Source organism: Budorcas taxicolor, chromosome 19, assembly GCF_023091745.1.
Source record: "Budorcas taxicolor isolate Tak-1 chromosome 19, Takin1.1, whole genome shotgun sequence".
Lineage (NCBI taxonomy): Eukaryota > Metazoa > Chordata > Mammalia > Artiodactyla > Bovidae > Budorcas > Budorcas taxicolor.
This window is the reverse complement of record NC_068928.1, coordinates 25,061,399-25,087,603: the sequence shown is the minus strand read 5'-3', so window position 1 is coordinate 25,087,603 and position 26,205 is coordinate 25,061,399. Positions and strand designations below refer to the sequence as shown.

Below are 26,205 nucleotides of genomic sequence, written 5' to 3'. Positions count from 1 at the left end.
ACCGCGAGAGGGTCTGAGGAGGTGTCCTGCAGAGCTGGGGAGGGGGTCCAAATCGTCAGTTACAGTCGAGCAGATTACAAGTGGGGTGCAGCAGGCGGTGTCATCTGGAAGTTAGCAACTCAAGTTCCTCATCCTTGAGTATGGTGGTGGCACCATACTCCCAGTGGTCCCAGGAGGCTCTCGTTCCCACTCTCACTCTAGCAGTGCGGAGCTGCCCAGGACCAGACGCTCCATCCCTCGGCTGTGGATTGACCCCTCCCAGTGCCAGGAGGAATCCAAGGCAGCCTAAGGGAAGCTGGGAGAGGCACGGGGCCTGGAAGGTGGTTTTCTCACCTCCCAAGCTGGGATCTGGTTCCCATGTGGATGACAAGTGAACCCCAGAGCCCAGCCCCAGGGAGCCAGCTCGTGGCTGAGTGGGGACGGGACCCTGACCATCTCAGAGGTGATGGCAGGCCCCCAGCAAAGATGGACACCAGCAGACTCACGGCAGGCTCCCTTCACTTTGGAGCCTGCCCTCTCAAAGCCCATCCCCAGCTGAGACCCCAGGCCTGGAGGAAGAGTTGGCCTGTTGGCTGGGTCTCCGTAGGGTGTGGGCATCATGGGGTCACTCTGGGACATGAACCCAAAGGTCTGTGGCAAGTCATACTGGAAAGTTCAAGAGTCCTTGGGGGGTGGGGGCCGTGGGTGTGGCCTTGCAGCTCTTCCAAAGACTCAATGTGCTGTCACATTAGCCCAGTCCGGGAATTGGTCCAAGTCAAATATGACCCGTCCCCAGGTGTTGATGGCCAGGAATACACAGGTGATTCCAATGACGTTCATTATTAGTCCTGTTTTCATCTGGAAAAGAACAAGGTCAAAGTTAGCACCCTTGGGTCTGCCAGGCTGTCAGAACAAAGGTGAGTGGGACACGGGAGTCCGTGCTCTGGAGAAGGGAACCAAAGCTGTTGGTTGGGCCTCCCGTCCCCAGGCCAGGCTCTGTCCTCAACCCACCCCCAGGCAGAGTAACTTCACGTCCAGAACAAGTCATCACTGCTCAATGCAGCCTGGGAAACAGGCAGGACAGGCAGACTCTCCAGGCCCACTGGGACGCCTGGAAAACTGGGCCTCAGGGAGGCAAGCGAGTTACTGAGGAGCCCTGGTCCAGGGCTCACCCCAGTGCCTTCGCCCTCCCGCAAATGCACACCAGCCTTTCCAGAGCCTGAGCTGCCTTCTTTGCGTGGTCACTAATCCCTGCCCTCAAACCCTGTGGCAGATTTTTCACTGGGGATCAGAATTGAGCCTGCAGTCCCTGGTTTCTGGGACTGCCCTCTGTGTGAGAATGCCCCATGGAGTCCCAAAGATACCCAGGGGTGGTGCTGAGAAGACTTGTCCCTCTTCACTGGCCGCCCCTGTTTGCACACTGGCCTCTGCCCATTCTGCAGCTGCAGAACTGCCCTCCTTCTGCCAGAAGAGTCCCTCCCTTGGCTACATTTGTTTCTAGTGCAGTATCTGCTCCTCCCAGGCAGTGGTGTCCCATCCCCAAGCCCCACCCCCCACCCACCCGTCGCCACCGCCTCCACCACCTCCATCTATAGCCTCTATCAGTCTCTTGGGCTGCCATTCGTCTTTCCCCTATTCTCAGCCTCGCCCCTCCTGACTCTCCTCTTGGGTTCTTGCTAATTTGTGAAGTCTACTTTGGCCATATGGGACCCCCACCCTCACCCCCTCCAAGTGCTCAGTGAAGGTTCCCCTGATAGCTGCTCGAGCACCTCCAAATGGGAGATTCTGTAACCCACCTCTCAGCTTTGGGAGACAGAACAGTCTATGAGATAAGAGATGGTGTCAGAAAAGAAGAAAAAGTTGCCTGTAAGTGCAAAGAAGGAGTTAGGTCTGGACATTTGGTCCCAAACTGTTTAACATCACAGGGCATCCCTCAGGACCAAAGGGTCATAGCTGATGGAAGTGAACAAAAGCGGGTGGCGTTACCATGTCGGAAACCTTGAGGTGTCCATAGGAAAACACGATGGCGTTAGGCGGGGTGGCCACGGGCAACATGAAGGCGAAGGATGAACTCAGCGTACAGGGGATCATGATGTACAGCGGGTTGAGACCAATGGAACGTGACTGGGGAAAAACACAGCACCACAGTGTCACAGAAGCAGAAGACAGAGCTCCCGGGACCATCAGTCTGAAAAGCATTTCTCTAACATACTAAGTGCGTTCCCACCTCTGTGCCTTTGTCCTGCTGGGTCCTCTGCCCTTTGCCATACGTGGATAGTAACTCTGCTGGACCCTGAAGGCTAAACTCCCCAGCACGCCTTTTTGAACCCCCTTGATTCATTCAACATGTATTTCTTAGGCACCTACTATATGCCAGAGGCTGTGCTGGATGCTCCTGCCGCCCGTGTGTGCACATCTGTCTGTCCTGATACAGACAGAGCGAGCCTGGAGGGCAGGGACCACGTCTCTCACCTGTGTGTGTGCCTCAGTACGTATGTGTTTCTATACACACTTGGGTTCATTTTGCATATGGAATTTGGTATCCATCTTTTTTACTCTAAAGCTTAAAATTCAGCCACACCTACTCTGTCTAGCACAGGGTAGAGAGATGCTCATAAATATTTGTTGAATAAATCAGTGATATAATTTGTAATGTCTGTCAATATCTACCAAAATGAATAATGCTTCATGTGGATCTATATGCACTTGAGGGCAGACACACACGCAGCTGTTGGGTGCAACACTGTAGCAGCAAAACACACAGGAAATGGTCTCAACAGCCATCAATAGCAGGATGGTCAAATAACATACATATACACAAACAATGGAATCGTTTGCAGCTGTAAAGAATTGAGTAGGCTTTACACTGTAACAATGGAATGATCTCTAACATGTATGATAAGATTTAATATATTAAGGTACAGAACAGGACTATGAAATGCCATTTTTTAAAAAGAGTGTGTGTGCCTGTGTGTGCATGCTTGCATGTATGTGTGTGTGTTACACATCCAGAAAGATATCTAAGAAATTAACAATAGGAGTTATCTCTAGGAAGGAGGCTAGAGGGTAAGGGTCTGTATACTCTTTGTATTATTAGACATTTTCCAAACATGTGTATGTACACATTTGAAAAATTACATGTCCCCATTTTATGAAGTATCCTTCAAGACTATGATTTTTTAATGACTTGATAGTATTCCATTGTATGAATATATAACTCATTTCACCAATCCCCTACTATTATGGAAGTATTTTCTATCACAATTCTGTGATGTGCATCTTTATGGTATAAACTTGTAAGCATCTCTAATAATTTTCCCAAGATAAACTCCTGAACATAAAATTCCCAGAGTCCAGGGGCGTAAGAGAATTTCAGGTTACAGTTTCTATGAGTAAACAGGTCTCAGAAAAGGCCATGCCAGTTTCATCCCTCTAGGATAACTAAGAGGAGCCAGTTTCCTTCTTGGTTTCCCTCATGATGTATGCACCCCACGTGTCTCTGGACCCAGCTGGGAAGTCACCACCTTCCCTTTGCCCACATGTGATGCTGAGCCAGGATTGTGAGGCTTGTGGGGAATCTAACTCAGGGCTTCTGATTCTAGAAAGGCCTGACCACCCACTCTGATGAAGACCCTCATTTATCTGACTGGTCTGGGAGTGAAAGCCAGGCCTCTGTGAGTGGAGGGAGTCCTCGCTACTGCATGACTGACATCAGAAGGGGCTCCTTGGCATCTTTACATTCTGGGCCACCTGCTGAGGGGTGGGGGAGATGGGCTTTTCCTAACTCTTCCATCTTCACTTGGAAAGAAAGGAGAAAGTCACTTGAGTTTACTTTGTATACACATGGACACCCTGGCAACTGAATGAAAATTTACCAACTTCAGTCCTGTGTTGAGGCCTTTGTAAGTCTGTCCTCTGAACTCTAGAACATCAAAGGGTAGTGAGCCCCAGCTTCTCCCAGGCTCATTTCCCGTCTACAGAGGGTTTTCACAGCCCTCATCCTACTTGACCCTCAGCACTCGCATAGCATAGGAGAAAGAACTTGAGTAATGTGTTTGGAAGATCCTGAACTTGAACTCAGGTCTTCTGACTCGAAACCTAGGCCTTTTTCTGTGCCCCCTTGAGTTGGTACTGCCATGTGATGAGTGACAGAAGGAAATGCAAGAAAAAATGGCAGTCGAGCTGCCTATACACTCTGCTTTATTCTCAGGCCCAACTCAAAACTATGCCCAGAGAACACAGTTCTGTAGCCTGACGCTCAGCACCCTCATTCACAAGCTCTCTAGGCTCAGTGCACACTGCTCCATGATACCTGAGCTTGCCAAGCAGGGCTTCTGGGAGTTTTCAGTCACGCAACCGTTTCCTTTACATGGGCTTTGTCCAGCTGGGTCCTCTGTGCTTTGTCGTGCTGGGTCCACTATCCTTGGCCACTACCTAGGCCTACCTTGGAGAAGGCAATGGCACCCCACTCCAGTACTCTTCCCTGGAAAATCCCATGGATGGAGGAGCCTGGTAGGCTGCAGTCCATGGGGTCACTAAGAGTCGGACACGTCTAAGCGACTTCACTTTCACTTTCATGCATTGGAGAAGGAAATGGCAACCCACTCCAGTGTTCTTGCCTGGAGAATCCCAGGGACGGGGGAGCCTGGTGGGCTGCCGTCTCTGGGGTCGCACAGAGTCGGACACGACTGAAGCTCCTTAGCAGCAGCAGCAGGCCTACCTAAGATGTCACTACTCCATCTTCGCAGAACGTCCTCTCCCCTCCCACCATCCCCAGGCTCCTGTTCCCCCAAGATCTCTTCCTGGTGGGTTCCAGCCAGTGGTGTCCCCTGTCCTGTAGGCCTCCTGCTCACCTGTGCTACATTCTGAGAGACGCTCTATCATTCCCCCATGGCATCCTTGGTGCCAGCCCTGCCTCTCGAGCTTGAGAAATAATCAATTACATTCATAAACAAATTTAGAGCACTTGGTTCTTGCTGAGCACTTTGGGTCAGCATAGAGGATACCAAGAAGAACCAGGAAAGCACTGAGGGCAGGACCAGGGCCAGCAAGGGCTCAGGGACCTGGGTCTCCAAAGCCTAGCTAGGAGACCTCTCACCCAGTCAGCTTCCCATGAAGTGATGACTCTCCCCCAGCCGAGTTGCTTACCATGGAGGCGAAGATGGGCAGGAACAGGGTGGTGGTGGCCACGTTGCTTGTGCACTCGGTGAGCACAGCAATGAGTGAGGACATGATCAAGGTGATGGCTGTCGGGGACACAGTGTGCAAGGGCTCCATCTGCTTCCCCATCCATTCTGACAGCCCTGAAGCCTGGGAAGCACAGGGAGGGCGGTCACCACAGGGCTACTGGCTCACAGTTCCTCCAGAGCCCGGAGGGCCCTTCATCTCTCTCCGAGGAGCTCCAACCAGACTTCACTTCCAATTCTCTTCCTCTGAATACCTACTGTACCATAGGTGCTGTCATCCATGCCCACAGTTTCAATCTCCAACCTCACTCTGCTGTCTCTGAAATCTGTATCTCCATCCCAGCTGGTCTACGTCTGGATTTCCACCCAGATGTCCCAGGGAGCATGTCAGGCTCAACACGACCCAACCTGAATTCACCCTCTCTAGCCCAGAATCTGCTCCCCCTGGGCTCCCCAGCTCAGTGACTAGACTCACCTAACCTAGAAGCCTGTCCAACCTAGAAGGCTAAGGAGTCATCTTGGGATCTCTCTCCCCCTTATTCTTTATGCCTGGTGACCATGTCACCCAAAACATCTCAAGTCCATCATCTCCTCTCAGTCTCCCACAGTTCTTGAAGCTCAACAGAATGATTTGAGCCAGAAACTGGGGAATTTATATTTGGGGCTTTAGGCTGAGAATAGATTGTCCAGGGAGAGAATGAAAAGTGAACAGATAAGAGGCTAAGGATAGAACCTTCGGGAACACTCATATTTATCAGAGAATAGAGGAGAAGTCAGCGTAGCAGGCAGAGCAGGAACAGCTAGAGTTAAAAGTAGGAGAGAATGATGTCTTGGGGACGAAAAGAGGAAAGAGTTTCAAAGAGGAGAGAGTGGTCCATGGAGTCCAGTGTTCTGAACCTGTGTTAGATGAAGGCTATACAGCATCTGCTGGGTCTCCCCCAAGCCCCGCCCTTCTTAGGCCTCCATTCCAGACATCCCAAGAGATTTTTCCTAAGTGTAGATCTGACCAAGTCACTCTCTGGCTTCAACCCTTCAGTAGCTGCCACCACTTTCAGAATAAAGTCCACACTCCTTATCTTGATCCTCAGTGAAGCCGTTTCTGGAGATAACACCAGCCTTATTATCTTCTGCTGTTCTTCAGCTAGATTATTTCACACTTACTTCTTTACTCGTGTGTCACTTCTTTCTGAAATGCTCTTCCAGATATGCCCCCCACCTAGGATGGGAAATCCTCAAAAACAGAGACTGCGTCTCAGTCTCCTCTGTAATTCCTATGCCTGACCTAACATAGACATAGTAGGAAGGCTTGATGACGAATGAAGGAGAGATAAATAGATGGATGGATGAGTGGACGGATAAGTGACTAAATGGATGGATATGTTCATAAAAAAAAAAAAGAAACAGTTATGAACCCACTACTTGCCAGGCTGTCCTAGATACTGAGCAAACAGCAATAGTAAGATAGACCAAGTTTATCTATAACATTCTATTCCCAGATGGATGGACAAACGGATGAAGGACAGCAGCACCAAGGCAGCTCGTCCCCTCCCCCTCTAGCTCATTTCTCCCCTATTAGGGAAGCAGAGAGGGAAGAAAGTTGCATTTTGGAAGGTATTTTCTTCCAACTGCTGTTCTTTTCTCCCAGTGTCACTCCATACCTAGCTAGAGAAAAAATTTCTAAATGGCAACTGTATCACCAAAAGAGGTCAGCAGGTAGATGAAGCAAAGGAAATGGTGAAACTATTCACAACGAGTTGAAAGAAAGATTTGCCTTGAATAAATCAAAGCAGAGATCATTATTCCCACAGCCCCCCAGGAGACTTCCCAGCGTTCCCCGCCTCTCTTGGCTAACCACGATTGTTCACTCATCTCTGAAATCAATCAGAGAGCACTCTCTCTGTTCCAGGTACTACGCATGATGCAGGGTTTGCAGATGACAAGACAGAGGCACTGTCCTCCTGAAATGTGCAATTACGCGGAGGAGACAAAGAAACACAGAGGCAGAGCCCTGGGTTGCTGGGAAGGAGGGGTGCAGAGGCTCTCAGCTGCCCTCCCGGTGAAGGAAGAGGCCCTAGGCAGCCCCCCACCCTGTCCCCGCCGCGGCAGTGGAGAAGTTACCTCGCATCCTTTAGCCACAGCGAAGCCGCCCCCCAGGAGAAGCACGATCCCCCAGGGCACTTTCTCCTGGGCCACCTTCCAATTCAGCAGTGGGGGTGGATAGAATGGAGTTTTCCTTTCTGAGAAGAGACAATAAAAACACACACATACATTAGGAATTCCAGTGGTGGTCCAGTGGTCAGGACCCTGCGCTTTCACTGCTGATGGCCATAGGTTCAATCCCTGGTCGGGAAACTAAGATTCCACAAGCCACATGGCACAGCCAAAAAAAAAAAATCACACACAACCCAGAGCAGCATTAGCAAGCAAAAGAGATAAAAGTGATCTCATCAAGGGGGCATAAAAGCCGACAAGGACAATGAGTACCATCTCATAGCTGTAAATCAGCTAAAATTTACAGTAATCACTACATCGACTGCTGGTAAAGACATGCTATATTAAAGCTATGCCCAGGTAGCGTTATAAATTGGTACAGCCTGTTTGAAAAGCAGTCTCCCAATACATTTTAAAAGCCTTTAAGACGTATATACTCTTTTACCCCAGCAACATCACTGCTAGAAATTTTTCCTAAAGAAGAAACACCCTCAAAGAAAAAGCTATATATACAAAAGCATTCATTTATAATAATGAAACATTCAAAATAGCCAGAATGCTCCATAACAGGGGAATGGTTACAGCCCCCTGATACAATATAATGCCATAATTAAGAAAATAAATTTGAAGACTGCAACAGTAACAGGAAATGTTTATAGAATAACTACAAACAAAAACATGAAAACAAAATCCAACAGAGAAAACAGATTGAAGTATGTTTTGATTATAGCTATATAATATCTATATGCATATTAACAAAGACTGGGAGGGAGAGAGAAACCCCCCAAATATTGATGGCATCATGGGAAATCCCTTTCTGTTCCTCTTATAAAATAAATAAGATTTCAAATGCTTAAAAAGCAAAAGAAGAGGTCTTGCACTAAACAATATCCAGGGAAGTCTTGGAAAACACCCACCCCACCCCACCCCCGACTCTGTAATCTAGCCAAGCCTTTGCTACAGGGTGAGGTTTTCTCCCTCCTGGGCCCAGAGAACCTCATGGAGACCCTTTGCTGCCAGGGCCCCAGCCCTGATGAGTGGGAGGCCAGGACAGGAGCCTTACCTTCCTCAGTCTGGCTGCAGAAGTTGAACTTGGGCCTCTGTGAAGGCATGACGAATAGCAAGATGGCCACAAAGATGGCCACAGTGGCATCAGAGGCGTACCTGAGCAGGGACAAGCACATAGGATTAGCCCAGCTTGGCTGGAGTACCAGTCACACAACGAACCTGCTCTGTGTCTGAATGCTCCTACGTGAGGAAGCTGGCTCCTCTGAGAAAGAAAACTGATACTCCGGGACTTCGCTGGTGGTCCAGTGGCTAAGACTCTGTGCTCCCAATGCAGGGGGCCTGGGTTCAATCCCTGGTTGGGGAACTAGATCCCACATGCTGCAACTAAAGCCAAATAAATAAATAATAAAAATGAGAAGAAAGAAGAAAGGAAAGAAAGAAAATTATACTGCAAAGGCCAAGATCAGGGGTGCTGAGATAGACTGAATCCAGGCTGGAAACCAAGATGCCTACATTCTTGGCCTGGCTCTGCCACCATCTTTGAATGACCCTGAGCAACTCATGTCCCTCTCAGCCTGTGTTGCTCTGTAGGTGAACTTTGTGCGCTCTTCTCAACCAGATTTTCTGGATTCTGGGGTCACCAGGGTGACCACAAGGACTCTGGGGCGACCCCAAGCAGACCTGCAGAATGAAATAAGGCACTAATAGGTGGCTATCTCTCAGACATCTTCCGCCTTTTCTAGGATATGCATGGTCTCAACTTTTCTTCCTTTCTGACCACATGACTTAGCCAGAAGAGAAACTCCATATCTCCCTCTTGCCAAGTCTCTTTATAAAGAAGCGTCTGGACCCTGGATGTGCGTCTTCAGAGGGACTCATCCGAATCTGGAGAAAGATAAGAAAGGAAAGACGGCAGAACAGAGACTGGGAAACCGGAGCAATGGGAGCCCCAGCCCTTGCCCAGCGAACTCCTATCACAGCCTGGCTGCTCTGAGGGACCACAAGAACACATCTGTGAGCTTGTCGGGAAGACTGGTGAGACAAAAGCAAGTCTGGAAACCAACAGAGCGTTCCAGAACTGGACGGCGGAAAAGGAGGAGAGCCACGGAAGGTGCTGCGGGAGGAGCCACTTACTTTGTCTTTCCCTCTGCCCAGGCGATCGACACCCAGCCGGGCATGAAGCCGGGGTCCCGGGTGAACCAGAGGCCAACCAGCAGAAAGAAGCAGAGCAGGACGTTGATCTCAGCGAAGGAAAGGGGCCCCAGCTTCCTGTACTCTGCCCACAGCACCTCGTGGGCAGACTTCTCCTCGTTCTTCTTTTCCAGGCTGCAGCCCCAGGACAGACTAGAGGAGGCAAAGATGACAGGGCGGGGGGAGCGTGTTGGTTGGTCCGGGACCGTCACCAGGGGGCCTTGAACAAGTCCCTCCCCACTCCACATCTCTGTCATCTGCCCACTCGACTTCACAGGACGTAGTGGCAAAGTCTGTTTTGTGTGCCCAGCATATGCCCCAGGATGCCCCCAGAACTGGAGGGTGCCCCCAGAGGAAGCCTGAGAAGGCACAGGTCGGATGGCCAGTCTAGATCGAGACTCAGGAAGAGAGGATGGCCAGGAGGGTGGGAGACTGAGCGAAATGAAGTGGGGATGGACAGGAGCAGAGGGGGCAGAAACAAGCAGAGTCGAAGCCACCGCTGGCAAGGGCATCCTGGCCGGTACCAGTCGCCTAGAGGCCAGCTGCTGCCATCATCTAGGGGACGCTGAGAAATATGGAACCAGCTCGCGGTGGAGCCAAGGCACCCTCACAAGCTCCCTGTCTTCCTTCTCCCACTGCGGCCTGTAGCTGCTTTCAATGGTACTGGCATGCCAGTCCTCATCATCAGGTGGCTCTGGAGGACACAAGGAACAAGGACAGGTCCCAGCAGCCTGGGTCAGGCAGGAGTAAGGTGGGTGCTTACATTCCAAGGAGCTGAGGCATAGGATTAGGGACCCAGCAGACTCTGGGGGCTGGAAGTGAGTGTGACTAAGGCAGGGGGAGGAACCAGCCAGGTCCTGCTCTTGGATGGGCTCCCAAGGGACAAGGGCTCATTGGCTAACACACCTGCCCAGGGCACCCTGCAGCACATCTCCCTGGGGAGGATACCTAGCCTTGGGGAGAGCTGATTCATTGGAACAGACCCTGACGCTGGGAAATATTGAGGGCAGGAGGAGAAGGGGGCAGTAGAGGGTAAGATGGTTGGATGGCATCGCTGACTCAATGGACATGAGTCTGAGCAAACTCCGGGAGATGGTGAAGGACGGGAAGCCTGGCGTGCTGCAGTCCATGGGATCACAAAGAGTCAGAGAGACCTGAGGGACTAACAACAGAAGTCTTGGGGAGGGACTGGCTGGGGCCCCTGGCACACAGAATGCCAACCTTGAGGAATCCATCAGCCTGAAGGTGGTGGCAAGGCCAAGCTGATTGTCCCTAGAGAGCTGTCCCTTCTGGGAGTCCTTCCTGGGCCCTAAGTCAGACTTGCAGGGAGCACAGGAGTTGCGGGATAGGTGCCGAGGTGCCGAATCCTGGAGCCAAACTGCCTTCAGGAGGGTGCGAGCCAGCCCAGGGATGCGGTGCAGCCTGGAGCAGGGGCCCAGGGATGTCTGGGCACATCCTCCTGGCTCTCAAGGGTAGGAAAGGACGCGACGAGGGCGGGGGCTGGGAACCCAGGTCTACACAGCCCGCCAGGACCTCTGCTTTGGACAAGAGGCCAGGCCATTTGTCCCCAGGGTCACCCACCAGGGACACCTTCTAGATCATCCAGCAGGGGGATGGCTCCGCTGGGGTGGGAGGGGGCCTCTCTGTCCTCGCCCCCATGGCATGAGAGTCTGTGTTCTACCTGCCACCAGTCTATTGCCTCCTGTAGCTCCCAAGACTCTGGGGCAGGGCCGGAAGCTGCAGGCTTCCAGAACAGGAAAAGGGGGGACTCTGGTAGCCACCCAGCTCTTCTCTGATGCTGGCGACACATCCTGACAACACAGCGGCTGCAGACTCTGGGGCAGCATCGTATATTCAGTTGTCCAGTGCTAGCCCTGCCATAGAGGTGCCGCCAGGCCTTCAGGTCCCTCTGAGGCTAAGCATTCCACGCTTATCTTTGGGTTAATCCACCTGGTGACCTCTGGGCTGGCGTGAGAGAAAGGTGGATCCAGCCTTCCTGTGGGATTCCTGGGGGCTGGGTGGGTGCACAGTATCCTTCTGCAGTAGAATGGCCTTCCTCAAGATGCTGATGAATGGGGTAGACAGGCTGCTGGAGAGGCCAAGGGGCCCCGAGCCCTGGAAGGGGTCCAGAGAACCCTGCTCCCTGACTCAGAGCTTAGCCTGATGAGGAGGGCTGGGTGTAAGCCAGCAATAATATCCCACGAGTCCTGAGGGGTCCTGGGGTGGACCTCCTTGGCTGGACGTGGCCTAGGAAGCTGCCCATAAACTCTGGAAGATCCATTTTATCTGAATCAGGCTGGAGGGAATGACCCCAACATTGCTCTCCATGACCAACCAGATAAGGATTCAAGCTGGGCAGCCAGGTGCCTAAGGGAGCAGCTTCCCTTTCACGAGGGGGTCAGAACACGGGGCGGGGTGGGGATGTGACGGAGGCCTGAGTATACCTTTATCTTTTTATTACAGCTGCTCTGATTATGGATAGAGTTTTTGTTTTGCTCTAATTTTCAAGACAATTCCTCCTTTGGAAGAAAACTTAACCAAAATGCCCCCTTTTCCCCATTAACTCACAGGTTTTCGTGGGCATCTTTGCCTTTCATCTCTGAAGTCTCCTCTCTCCTGCCACAGAGGCCTGTTTTTCATCAGAGCTCAAGCTCCCTGTGAATCAAGGCACAGAGCACGCGGCTCACGGAGATAAGTTCGTGCCTTTAAAAATGACAGCAACAGGGACTTCCCTGGTGGTCCAGGGGCTGAGACTCTGCGCTCTCGATGCAGGGGGCCCTGGTTTCACCCCTGGTCAGGGAACTACATTGCACACACCCCTATGAAGATCCCATATGCCGCAGCAGAGATCGAACAATCCCAAGTGCCGTAACTAATACCGGGGGCAGTCAAATAAATAAAAATAAATTTTTAAAAAATTAAAAATGACAACAACATTTTGAGGTGTTTGTCAGCCATGCGTCATGGTTTCTGTGCACAGCCTGGCTGCTGTCAAGGTTGACCTTGGTGAACCATGCCTGTGTGCTGGGAACCAGAAGGTAAACTTTGCAGAAGTGGCGTGCTTCTGGGAACATTGCGAGTGTTCAGTAAATCTGGGCTTGGATTGATTGGGACGCTCTCAGGCCGTCTGCCATGACCTGTCCTAAAAGACACTTGCGGCCAAGTGGAAGTCCGTCCAGTTCTACACCAAGAACAAGCGCTCGTTAATTGCTTTGACTTGTGTTCAATGGTGCACCTGTTCCTTCTCCCTGGGCTGGCGCTGGGCGGGTGCGGGGGTCAGAGAGGACTTACCTGCAGGCCACAGAGGAGCTTGCAGTGGGGGGAGGCACTGGAGCATGACTGCAGGTGCCAGGGGTTGGGGCAGAGCCTTGAGTGTCCAGGGAGGCCTGGAGCAGCGAGCAAGCTAGCAATCATCAGAATCAGAATGGCGGGGGGCACGGTGGGGGGAAGCTGGGAAAGGAGTTGCCGTGGAAGAAAGGAGTTGCCGAGGAAGAAACGTTCTAACTGGCCTTGAAGATAGAGGAGGTTGGAAGGGAGGAAGGCAGGGAATGACATTCCGGGGAGAGGGAACAGCACATGCGAAGGCATGGGGAGCCACAGGAGTGGCAGGAAATGGAGGGCAAGCCAGCAGGAGATGGGGCTGCTGACCAGAAATGGTCAGAGCCGGACAGGAAGCGCTCTCCAGACTCAGCTGCCCAGCCAGAGGGGTTTCCTGCAGGACCCGGCACACTACCCAGACCCACTACGGTGTCACCATCTCAGACTTACTCGAATCTCATGTACATGAAGCGGAGCCACAACCAGGAGAGCAGGAGCATGATCAGCATGTTGGGGAAGGCGAATCCGAACCAGGAGGCGAAGTTCACGACATCTTTGCTGTCTGGAAACAACCTGATGGGAGCAGCGCCAGTCCCATGGCCAGTCTCCACCAGATGCTGGCCCGGGAGAGTGGGCAGGCTGGGCCCTCTGGACAGAGGCTGAGCTACAGCCGGGCCCCGAGAGGTGGCCTGAAGCAGGGGCCCCAGAACATAGCCACGCACAAGACAAGCCTGAGGTGTGACCAACCGGCCCTCCTAGGGGTCCACACCTGGCTGAGAAGCGCAGGAAAAGCAAGGTCCTTCAGTCCAGAAGAATACACCTTTGTATACACATAACTGGCCAATAGCTCCAGGGGGTCCACAGATTCCTCAGAATCACCTAATGGGTGTGGGCTTTCACAAGAGAAGGGTCCCCTTAAAAGATCAGATCTCAAAAGCTTCCCAGGGTGGAATCAGACAATGTTTCCTGGGGGCTGGAAGAGGGTCACTTCCACCCCCAGCCCCAGGCACTGATCCATTTAGCCCAAGAGTGAAGTGGCATAGAGCTTCCCTGCTGGCTCAGCAGTAAAGAATCCACCTGCCAATGCAGGAGGCATGGGTTCGATCCCTGGGTCAGGGAGATCCCCTGTAGGAGGAAATGGCAACCCACTCCAGTATTCTTGCCTGGGAAATCCCATGGCCTAAGGAGCCTGGTGGGCTACAGTCCATGGGGTTGCAAAGAGTCGGACACGACTGGTCAACTAAACAACAACATAGCCACGGAGTTTTTCTCACTCAGCGCAGACAGGCAGCTTTGCCCAGAGGAGCTCTGGGGAGAAGCATAAGGCTGTCATTACAGAAAACACTTGCAGAAGCAAAGCGGTCTGCTTATTCCATCTCAAGTGTCCACCCTGCCAGGCTTCAGGCCTGCCCTTCCCACCTCCAAGCCACCCTCCCCACCCCTGTCCAGGGTGCTTGTCTGCACAGGATGGGCACCACCATACTTCTGTTCCTTCTCTCTGACCCTACTGTGATTTGTACTTAAATTCATTAACACATTTACATGACCCATCAGAACTCTCCAGGCATCTGCTACCCTCAGTTGCCCTCGAGTATCCCACTGGCAGGCCCCAGGACCCTCTCACTTCTGTGATGCCAGCCTCACAAGGCCAGGCAAAGAACTGAGTGAGTGAGTGAGCCGGTGAGGCACCAGCTGACCTAACTGCTAACCTCCCCCAACGTCATAGGACCATCATCATTAAAGAGCAAGGTCGTGAACCAGCTTTGAGGGGAGTATCTTTAGAGGTGTCTGTTTTCTCTAAGTTTTAACCAAGGACCCTGCTTGTCGGACTATGTTGTCATTTCCCATGACTGGCTCTGGGTTCAATCCACATTCCCCTTCTGAGCAAGAATCCTGAGCCCGGGAAAGAAAGGTGGGACTTGGCCCAGAGCGAAAAGCAACCCTGTCTGTGGACATCAGCTCCCCCGCTGTGGGGTCCTGAGCGTGTGCAGGGAGGCTGGGCCACAGAGGCTGAAGGCAGCCCATCCTCCCTGCTCTGACATGTCCCCCAAGCCCCGGGGCCCAGCTGAAGCAGAGGCAGCGGTGGGTGGGCCCCTCCAGCCCCGTCCCTCTCACCCTGTTACTGTCCCCAGAGTCATGGCCGGCGACTCACTCTTGCATCTGGCCCAGGAGCACCACGTTGGGTCCCGTCCCGGTCAGGGTGGCGGTGCCTCCGATGCTGGCCGAGTAACATATGCACAGGGTCATGGCCTTGCACACGTTCTTCCTGTTGACCTCCTGCTGCTTCACAGAGGGACCTTCCAAAGTCGCTTGGTTCCCTGGGGTGGGCACAGCGCCATGAGCTGAGCCAGCCCAGCTCCAGCTCCAGCTCCCGACCCAGCTGCTGACTTGAGGCTCTGGGCATGCCAGCTCTGCTGGCTCTTCCCCTAGGTTTTCCTTCCTCAGCCTCAAGCCCCAGGCTGTGGTCTGACCCCACCTGCCACCCACGGTCATGTCCCACGGCTCCTCAATGACTTGTGCAAAAACTCAGCAGCTTCAGACACACTCCTTTCTTTCCTGCCTTCTTGCTCTCACTCAAGATGTTCCCTTCATCTGGAGGGAGTAGGGGCAGGGGGTAGTCCCAATCCATCTCAGATGTCCTCTCCTCCTAGCAAGGCCTCTCCCTTTCTGGCACTTCCTCCGTGTCTGGTTTATGGCATTCTGGGGCCTCTCTCAAGTCAGATGAACTGACCGAGGGGCCTCTTGAGCCCACCCCACCAGGCTCTGTGAATCCGTAGTACGAGGGTGTCTGCTTCATCTCTGCAGGCCAGGACCTGGCCCAGGGTCTGGCCATCAGCACAGGCCCTGAGAGGCCATGTGGGGCCCTAGGGATGAACGATGCAGAGGAAAGACACAGGCACTCTGACTTCCTTGAGCTCAGTGTCCAGCAGGGAAGCCAAGGTGTGACCACAAACCCCAAAACCTGTGGGAATAGAGTGGCGGAGGGACTTGGCTCGTTCAGAGGAGGCCTCCCTAAGGATGAGTAGGGGTAGAAAGGATTCCAGGGCATCCAGTAGGTGCTCAAAAGATACCCAAATGAATAATCACATCAACATGTATTGACTTCTGTGATGGAAGGAACAGATGTGGGGGGAACTTGCTGTAAGCTCCATGAAAAGATGGAACTTTTATACACTAATCACATTCCTAAAAGTTAGGAAAAAGGCATTTCAAAGTATTTCTCTATGTGCTTGTGAAAAAAGAGGGCTCCAGGAAGCAGGGAGGTGGCTCAAGTTTTTGGAAACAGAGGAGAGGACTGCCCTGGCCAGGGGCTCACCTGGCAGCTTGCCGGCCTTGCCCTTTTCTGCCAGCTCCAGGGTCCCCAGGCTGGCCTCGGTGGCTGCACTCGTGGCCTCCATCTGCTGCAGCACGGCCTCCACGATGGGCACCATCATGGCCGTGGTGGCCGTGTTGCTGATCCACATGGAGAGAAAGGCCGTGGCGCCCATAAAGCCCAGCATCAGCCTGCAGAGGAGGGGCAGAGAGGAAAGCCAGAGAATTCCCCACCCCCAGCCACCCCCAACCCCTAGGGAACTAGGTCCTGCCCCCTGCAGGGACTCCAGGGCCCAGCACCAGGGTGCAGAGGCCTGTTTGGGACTGGATAGTCTAGGAGTGATGCTGTGTTAATACCTCCCTCCCAACCTCCCTCCCTCTGCCACTCTCCACAAACATTACTGACGTCTACTCTGCTGGCTACTGGGTCACCACGGGGCCTCAGCTCCCATCATGGCTCTAAGGAGCTCACGCTCCAGCAAGGGAAGCACAGGCATGCAGTTGGCGCCAGCACAGCATGGAGTTGGCCCCAGCACAACCTAGGGGCACACAAGGAGCAGTCCCAGCTTCGCATTTCTACCTGGAGGATTCCCAGCCCCCCAGATCCTGCTCCTCCTGAGTTCAGAAGGCCTACATGGAGTCAGTCTTCCAGGAGGGGGAGAGCCACGAGGGGCCTGGGGAAACGGGACCTCCCTCATGGCTAACCCCCGCCCCACCTTTCCACTCACACACTGTGCCCCCCTCCACTCTGCCGTGGATCAGAACCCCAGAGAGTACTCAAAAAACATATTTCCTCCCCGTATGGCACCCCACTTTCCACCTCTGTCCCTGCTGAGTCATCTGCCTGGAAAACTCCCCTCATGGCCCTTCAGAGCCTTCAGGCAGCACCCCTTCTCTGTCGCCTCCCCACCAGTGCACACGGGGTAGGGCTGACCACACCCTCCTCCGTCTTCTCTAGGACGCTCCTCCCTGGCTGGAGCCGGAGCTGTGTCCACGTCTGCCCCATGAGCACGGAAGGTCTGATTCTTCTCCATGGGTCCCACACACTTGGCACTAGGCCAGGAGCAGAAGGCGTTCCGGGGTTGGGAAGCAGGAGGGGGTTGGCTGAATGGAACTCAACTTCTTGGTCCCCACGCCCTTCTGCAGTCAGGCCCCTCCCCAGGGCCACTCATTTATTTGCCTGAAGAAGGGTCTGGGGGCTGCCCTGCACTGTGGTTTAGCCAATGTCCCTGCAGGTAGACCTCATGGCCTCATAAGTACAAAGGTTGGAAGCCAGGCTTAGAGGAGGGAACAGTGACCGGGGGGAGCAGAGAAGCGTGAATGAACATCCTGGATGTGGTTTGGGAGCAAGACACTCCAGCACACTCCAGAATAAGGTCCTCCGCTGATGGAGAAAAGCCTCCCACTCAAAGGAGCCTCGGAACAAGAATTCGGGAGCCTGCAAGGCCTTATGTTTCTAGGCAATCAGTTCTGATGTGACCCTGAAAACCAATCGCTGGAAGAGCTCGATGTCAAGAAGGGTCACAGGTCAAAGAATCACAAGCTCTTACTCAAGAGAGCTGGGGTGCCAAGGGTGCTCAGACACTGGCCTCCTGGAGGGCGGGCAGGTCTCTGCTTTCAGGGCCCAGCACTGTCCTCGACACAAGGACATCGAAGGACAGACTCACTGTGAACTAACCCACCCTCCTTCCCAGGGCTGGGCTGGGTCATGGCAGCATTTAGAAAGATGCATCCTGAGTTCCGGATTAGAGGGGGCAGGGCGCCATCAGACAGGCCAGGTCCAATCCGCATGTGAAGTCAGCAGACCATTTAACCCCTCTCTGCCTCAAATTCCTCATCTACAGAACAGAACACGGGTAATGAGAGTAAACCCCAACTCTCAGAGGTGTGGGAAGAGTTAGAAGTGGTGATGAGTAAGTCCCTGGTATCATGCCCTGGGTACTGCAGGCACCACAGGGTGTCTGCAAGATCAGCTCCGTGACTTGGCGGGAATGGCCTGTGACTGGTGGGGAGACCTTGGAGAGGGGTGAGACAACTGAGTGGTGGGGGGAAGGTGAGGTGGGCAGCAGCTTTGCAGAGGGAACAGATGTGCCAGCTTTGGAGAGATGACTTTTCTACTTCCCCCTGAGCTAGGTAGTTCAGCCATCTCTTTCCTGCTTTCCCCACGCAACTCCTAGGGGCATCAGGTACAGCTTGATCCAGCCTCCACCCACCTTGTCCCCTGGATCCTGCAGCCTTTCCCCCAAGGAAGTCTTCTGAACATGCAGGGACCCTTCATGAGCAGTCTCCTCTAGATTCAGAGAAACTTTACCCACTGCTGCTTACCATACACCTCCCCCCAGTTGCTCCCCTACGCCCACCATCCTTGCATCTGGCCTCCCTAGCTAAGATTGTAACATGACCCACCCAGGGGTCTGCCTGGCTGCCCTGCCCAGGTAAGACCATGGTCAGCCCTTGCCTGTGAGTCTGTGGCACACATTCCCCTCCCCAGCCCTGGGCCTAACTGCGAGAGAGAGGAGGCATAATTACTGTGCAGGCTTGGTCCCCACCCAGAGGAGCGTGCGCAGGGCAATCCTCTTGTGCAGCTTCCAGTGCTCCACGGCCACAGCCACGATGAGGCCGCCAAGGAACAGCATGTTGGTATCCTTCATGTACTGGATGCTCACCTGCGGGTGGGCACAGAGGCCGCATCAGACCCGCCCCCTGGCCACACACTACTTGGGCTCAGGGCCACCCAAGTCCCCAGAGACGGGCGAGCAGAACAGATGCTGACTTCAGGGCAGCTTGGAGTGGGGATGGAGGGTCAAGTGTACGTCCCTCTGCCAGAGGGAGCCCACAAACAGGGTATGATCTGGTCCCCCGGATCCTACACAGCTGAGAGCTGAGCTCAGAGGATGAGTCATAAGGAGAGATGCTCTGGGGCGCTCACCTGCTTAGAGTCCAGAATCTTGAAGAGTGGGAAAAGCAAGGCAGGCAGGAGGGCAGTGACAGCCAGAGGGATGACTTCTGTGCACCAGTAAACGGCCATGACGATGATGATGTAGGCACACCTGACAAACTGAAGAGACAGCCCTGAGCTCCTGCAAACTGCTGCCACCTCGCTCCCCGGCCCAGAGCACTCAGCGTGGCAGCTGGCACGCGCACCTGCGTGCTCACTCAGCGTGGCAGCGGGCACACACGCCTGTGTGCACACTCAGCGTGGCAGCGGGCACACATGCCTGTGTGCACACTCAGCGTGGCAGCGGGCACACACGCCTGTGTGCACACTCAGCGTGGCAGTGGGCACGCGCGGCCTGTGTGCACACTCAGCGTGGAAGCAGGCACGCACGCCTGCTTGCTCAGTCACTCAGTCGTGTCCGACTCTTTGCAACCCCATGGACTGTAGCCCACCAGGCTCCTCTGCCCATGGGATTCTCCAGGCAAGAACACTGGAATGAGTTGCCACGTCATCTGATGTGAAAAGCCAGCTCATTGGAAAAGACCCTGAGGCTGGGAAAGATTGAGGGTAGGAGAAGAAGGCGATGACAGAGGATGAAATGGCTGGATGGTATCATCAACTCAGTGGACATGAGTCTGAGCAAGCTCTGGGAAATGGTGAAGGATAGGGCAGCCTGGCGTGCTGCAGTCCTGGGGTCATGGAGTTGGACAACCTCCAGGGGATCTTCCTGATCAAGGGATCCAACACGGGTCTCTTATGCCTCCTGCACTGGCAGCTGGGTTATTTACCACTAGCGCACCGGTGCACAGCACAGCTACCTTCTAATTCGGTCTTTCTGCTGGCGTCACTCCTCACTGCTGCCTCCCTTCTTTTTTTGCAAATCAGATCGTATCACTCCTTTGTTTAAAAGCCTTTCTTGGCCTTCAGGACAGAAGCTAAATGCTCTAGCACTCTTTGGAGACCTTCTGCCCTGGAGCCGGCCCCTCCAGCCACATCTCCTTATGCCCACTTTGAGCTCCACGACCCCAGAGCCATGGTGAGAACTGAGGCCGATGCCCCACCTCCTGAGGCTGCAAGACAGCCCCTTGGCCTGGAGACAGAGCTCAGGGCTCAGCTCACTGCTGCCCCTTGGGCATCTCCCCCTTCCTGCCCCTAGCCTGGGTCTGCGCCCTTCCTCTGTGCCCCTGCCTCCACCCCCAGCAAGCAGCACACTGAGTTGGCATTATTTGTTTCACCAGCACCACTCCTGACCCACCCACCCCCTCCCCCGAAGAGTGGAGTCAGCAGTGGAGGGCAGAATCCGTGTCACTCAGCATCCAACACAAGCCTGACACCCCAGGGACACTCAGCAAGTGCTGATTGGAGGAACGACCGGCACAGCATGGGCTGTGACAAATGCACCTGCGCACAATCATGGTTTATCATCACCCGAGATAACGTGTGATATGCATGGAACATCACACAAAGAGACATTCTCTGTCTGGATTGTCTTATCAGGGATAAAATACCCCAGGACACCAGCACCCCAGGACACCTCCCTACTCTGAGGCAGGGTTTCTCAACCTCAGCACTATCGATGTTTTGGGTTAGACGGTTCTCTGTTGAGGGGGAGAGGCCTGTCCTGTGCACGGCAGGGTGTGTGGGAGCACCCCAGCCTTCATCTCACTAGATGCCAGTGGCACTCTCCAGTTGTAACAACCACAAAAGGTCTCTAAACTTTGCCAGATGTCCCCAAGTTGAGAAGGAGAGGGGAGTCAATGCTGGTGACACCACTGGGCTGAGGGCAGGACAACAGTGTGGTTAGAAGCCCAGCCTTTGACACCAGGCAGGCCTGATCAGTGATCAGTATCTGCCATTGTGTGGCCTACCTTGTCTTTGAGGTCGAGAAAGAGAGGTAGGAATGATCTGCTGCAGGGGTGGGCAGTGAGGAAGGGGTGGGCAGTGAGGGAGTGTGCGGTAGAGATTTCAAACACAGTTGCTGAGTCACTAAGTCTTCTGCAACCCCGTGGTTGCAAAACCCCACCAGGCTCCTCTGCCCATGGGATTTCCCAGGCAAGAATACTGGAGTGGGTTGCCATTTCCTCCTCCAGGGATCTTCCAGACCCAGGGATCGAGCCCGTGTCGCCTGCATTGGCAGGCAGATTCTTTACCACTGAGCCACCAGGGAAGGATCTTAAGCACAGTAATACTGTCTAAAACTCAGTCTCCTTATCATCTGCTGCTGCTGCTAAGTCGCTTCAGTCTTGTCCGACTCTGTGCGACCCCATAGACGGCAGCCCACCAGGCTTCCCCGTCCCTGGGATTCTCCAGGCAAGAACACTGGAGTGGGTTGCCATTTCCTTCTCCAGTGCATGAAAGTAAAAAGTGAAAGTGAAGTCGCTCAGTCGTGTCTGACTCTTAGCGACCCCACGGACTACAGCCCACCAGGCTCCTCTATCCATGGGATTTTCCAGGCAAGAGGACTGGAGTGGGGTGCCATTGCCTTCTCCATACTGTTTCTCTACCTTTTTGTAAACCTATTGCTAACCTTATTATTTTACAACTCAAAATCTCCCCATAAAACCCACACGAGAAATGTCTTTTGCAATTTGGTGGGAGGAAAAGCTTTGTCTCCTACAGAGACTAATATGCTTCCTCTTTTTGAAAAGAAGAATTATGCAACTTATCGTGTGTTCTTTTTTGTCTTGGCTGCCAGGAAGCTCTGAGTCAAACTGTGTGCTCCATCATATGATAGCAATTCTCAATGTCTTTGATAAAATGCTCCTCCCACTCCCAACCCTGGCCCCTCTCCCTGCTTGTTTCATGTCCTCACTTACAAATCAAGGCTTGAAGAGCACCCATTCTAAACATATGCCACATAGAAAGTGATGTTTTTATTATCTAAACGGCAGGTGACACGTGTAAGCAATTTTCCCAGACAGTTCCTGGAGGCTCCAAACGTAGCCAATAGAAAGCACACAAGACTAACTACCCACTCTTCTCCACGCTTTTATCAGAAGGCTCAGGAGATGCCCCTGAATAACGTGCTAAGTCACTTCAGTCTTCTCCGAAGCTTTGCGACCCCCATGGACTGTAGCCCGCCAGGCTCCTCTGTCCATGGAATTCTCCAGGCAAGAATACTGGAGTGGGTTGCCATGCCCTCTCACAAAGTTGACCCTCCCTCTTCTAGAATGCTCCAGAGGGTTGTGGGAAGATCAGGAAAGGACAGGTGACCTTTGAGAAGCCTGAAGAGAGGCTGGCAACCGTGCAGAATGAGATGGGTTCTAATTGCAGATGGGAGCCTGAACCCCAGTGAGCTCAGAGCCTTCTCTGCAGCAGAGAGTATGACCAGAGGAGTACTTCAAGCTGAGCTCACCGTGGACAATGGGATTTAAAGGTCAGCACCCAGCACAGTACTGAGCACAAAGGGTAGCTCAATAAATATGTTAAATGCACAACTGAAGAAAACTGTGGCTTATCATTAACCTAATTATTAAGAAGGGCATCCACGACATATTGTTTAATGGGAAAAGTATAGCTAAAAGAACATACTGTGTGTACGTGATGGGATTTGAATATATTTTCATTTTCACTTTATACTTTCCAGACATTAAAAAATTTTAATAACAATGAATGTATTGTTTATTTAATAAAAAGCAATTTAAAGAAAAAGAACCCAGAGAATGGGTAGAAAAGTGGAGGAGAGATGATGACTGGAAGGAAGCAAGGTGTAGGAGAATAAAAGAAGGAAGCCTGCAGCAGAGAGAGTTCAGGGCACCGATGGAGGGGGACTCACCCTAGGAGTCGCTACCGTCCCCTTGGATGGTGCTGCCCAGGCTGCTGAGCTCTCACAGCCTTCCCTGCCACTCTGCCCCTGACCCTGGGCTTCCTTGCAAACTTTGTGGCCCTGAGGGTGGGGGCAGGGAGCTCTTCAGTGGTGACCAAAACAGAAGCTCAAAGGGAGAAAACAAGGAGACAGGGCTCCAGGCTCCCAGGCATCTGCCCCACCACCAGACGAGAGAACGCAGGAAGACAGCCTTTGGAATGACTGTCACTGATGGCTCCCTTTCCCTTGCCTGATCCTCCCTCCCATCGTAACACACAGACACAGACACAACCTGAGCTGGGGGTCCTAGCTCAGGGTCTCCACTGCATGTTGGCGGGGTAGGGGGCGGGTGGTCTTGGTCACACTCTCCTGGAGCAGGAGGGTCAGCAAAGTGACTGTAATTAGTCCGGGGAATATTACTCCCACCAGCAGGACTCAAATCACAGCTGTCCTGCCTGACTCCCTCCCACAGCCAGTAACAGCCCCAAATCTCTTTCTACAGAGGAAATACTGTGGATCACAGTTGATGTGGCAACTGAAGAGCCACCCTTGTTGGACCTGCTGTCCTCAGCCCATCCAGGGTCTGTGATCAGCCTACCCAAGGGCTCCTCCCCCACCTAGGAACCAGCATGATCTCTTTTGGCCCCTACGGCCATAAAATGTCAAAACCAAGCCTCCTTGCTCCATTGTACAGATGAGAACATCACGGCCCAGAGAACACAGGGGCTTGGCTAAAATCACAAGGATGGGTGAAAGGTAGAAGTCCAGTTCTCTTGAAGCCTGGCTTCCTGATACCCAGTACAATCCCACTCCTCCAGGACTGCCTTCAGAACGCCACCCAAAGAGATCCTCTGTTGCCCAAACCTGCCTGGGTTGTGGGGGGTGGGGGGAGCAGAGGTTTCCTGTCTGGGCTGAGAGTGAAAGGCTGAAAGAGGGAATAAGTAAGGAGCAGCCAGCAGCCACAAAAGGTTTCAAAGGGCTCGGGCCTCTGCCAAACGGGCCTCTCACTGCCCAGCGGGGCCTGGGCCAGCGCTCCCGGCACCGCCCCCAGCCTGCGGCCAAGGCCATTCATTCTCTGCTTCCTTCCCGGGAGCCCTCAGAGGCCAGGGCTCAGAACGCAGCTTCCCCGCAACCCTGGGTCGTGCCACCCAAGGCGTGAGTTCTGGGAACATGTTCTGCCTCCTGCCGCAGCCACAGCGGGCAGTGAGCAAAAGCAGGCCAACCTGACCTGCCTTTTCAGCTGGGAGCGGCAGCAGGACTCTGATTCAGCTGTGGCTTCCTAGGCTTCAGAGCTGGAAAGAAATGTGCATCATAGATAGGAAAACTGAGGCTCGAAGGAGGGCCAGAAGGGGACAAAGATAGGACTCAGGAGCCCCTGGTGGCTCCGACGGTAAAGAATCCGCCTGCAATACAGAAGACCTGGGTTCGATCCCTGGGTTGGGAAGATCCCCTGGAGGAGGGCATGACAACCTGCTCCAGTATGTTTGCCTGGAGAATCCCTATGGACCGGGGAGCCTGGCGGGCTACAGTCCAGAGGGTCGCAAAGAATCGGACACGACTGAGCAACTAAGCACAGCACAGGGTCCACCAAGGTCGAGACTTTGTTCTGTCTGTCCCTGAGTGGCCTCAGAAGCCACCTACAGCTGGGAAGTCCCTAAGTGAAGAGACAGGATGCGAGAAGGAAAAGCCAAGTGCCCAAGCTCCCTGTTGGCACAGGTGGCATTTAGGGACCCTGGGGACCGGGTCATGCACCTGGGAAATTCTGAGCCTGTGGATGGGCTGTGTGGCCAAGATCTGTGCTATTTTCTAGGTTTGTGTGCTTTCCAAGACGGTTCTTGTTTCCAGGGATCTGTGAATCCCAAGATCCATGCCCCTCAGAATTCCTCGCAGGGCACCTCCCACAGCACCCAGAGCTCCAGAAGGTGCGTGCCCCCGGGGAAGTCGTGCCCGCCCGGGTATCCGTGCGCTCCACCTAATGGTCCCGGGTTTGGTGCCCCATAAGGGGCACCCGGCTCCCAGCAGCCACCATGCTGCCCAGAGACACAACTGACCTTGGCGGGCATCAGAATGATGAGTGGCAGCAGCAGGATCGGGGTGAGGAACAAGATCACGAAGGACTTGAACTTGGAGACATAGCTCAGTGCCGAGGCCATCGCGGAGAGGGAACCTGGCGGGAGAAGCGAGAGAAGGGCAGCCAGTCGTTGCACGGGCTTAAGAAGGGGCCGCGGTCCAGGGTGGGTTGGAGGGGGCGGCGGCAACTCCGCCTCCCACGACGGAGCCTCCCCTCGGCCCCGGGGGCGGGGCCATCCCCGCAAGGTCGGTGGGACAAGCCTGCCCCCAACTCTGCCTCCGGGCGGGGCCTGCGGGCTCCGGCGCTACGGGCAGGCGCTCCGGGAGCGGTCGGGTGCCCGGCACCTCCTGACTCTCCAAGCCTTTCCTGCAGTGCCTTAGACAGGCGTGCCCGAGGGCGTCCAAGCGGGAGGGATCTGTCATTCAGTCGGGGCTTAGACATTCGGGTGGCCCCCCGACCCCCCTCTGCATCTTCATCTGCCTTTCCTGGGCGCCGTCTGGGTCCCAGGTGAAGGTTCCCAGCGGTTTCTGAGTCTTTCAGATCCATCTCCCCAACCTCTCCCTCCTTTTCACCTGGTTACCTCTGCTCCTCACACGCCGGAGGGGCCTCCCGCAACGGCAATGACCCACCGAGCAGCCAGCGCGGTCTGCTCGGGGGGCCTCTTCTCCTCGCCTCCCACCAACCCCACCACCCTCGTCCGGGTCACGTTCGGTTTCCCTGCCGGGAATGCGTCCCCCGCGCCCACGCCCTCTCCCACTCAGCGCATCCCGGGCACTCTCCAGCGACCGCGCAGGAGGTGAGGCCACTGTCCTCTGCTGTCCCAGCGGCTTTCCCCCTCCAGCGGATACCCGCTCAGCGGGTCCGACGCCCAGCGGGCGCTGCGTCCGCGGAAAGCTGACGGAGCCCGCCTGACCGAGCAGCTACTGTCCTTCTACAGCGAAAAGAGGGTCCAGAGAGGAAGTGACTTAACCAAGGCTGCAACGAGAAGGTCGTTCATTCCCTCAGCCGCCGCCGCCTGCAGGGTACTGAGCAGCTATTATGTTCTGAGCCCTGTTTCGTGTGCTGGAGGTACAAGGATGCAGACGCTGCCGCCACCCCCAACTAGCACTTTTCTTCCTTCTCTGCCTCCCTGTCTTCTCATTCTTCAGTTTCCTTTGGAGGAGTCCTACCCCTGTTTGTGGTTTAA

The 26,205-nt window shown here is 54.0% G+C and overlaps 1 protein-coding gene across 1 annotated transcript; it reads right to left on the bottom strand.

Annotated features, from left to right (window-relative positions):
* Positions 1 to 711: 711 nt before the first annotated feature.
* Positions 712 to 25,101, bottom strand: SLC13A5 (solute carrier family 13 member 5). Its single transcript, XM_052657976.1, has 12 exons — positions 25,000 to 25,101; positions 19,135 to 19,263; positions 18,735 to 18,871; positions 16,210 to 16,397; positions 15,046 to 15,211; positions 13,344 to 13,466; positions 9,519 to 9,728; positions 8,440 to 8,540; positions 7,284 to 7,402; positions 5,128 to 5,289; positions 1,966 to 2,103; positions 712 to 837 (listed from the first exon to the last, which is right to left on the bottom strand). Exons 1-12 carry the CDS (start codon positions 25,099 to 25,101, stop codon positions 712 to 714), a joined length of 1,701 nt encoding a protein of 566 aa, XP_052513936.1.
* Positions 25,102 to 26,205: the final 1,104 nt, after the last annotated feature.

Bases quoted from the DNA above. Each gene is read 5' to 3' on its own strand.
- SLC13A5 (XM_052657976.1), bottom strand. From the start codon at position 25,101: ATGGCCTCGGCACTGAGCTATGTCTCCAAGTTCAAGTCCTTCGTGATC. The intron at 19,264-24,999 runs GTCAGTTGTGTC...CTGTCTCTTCAG, and splicing joins TCATTCTGATGCCCGCCAAG to TTTGTCAGGTGTGCCTACAT. The intron at 838-1,965 runs GTAACGCCACCC...GTTCTTTTCCAG, and splicing joins ACCTCAAGGTTTCCGACATG to ATGAAAACAGGACTAATAAT.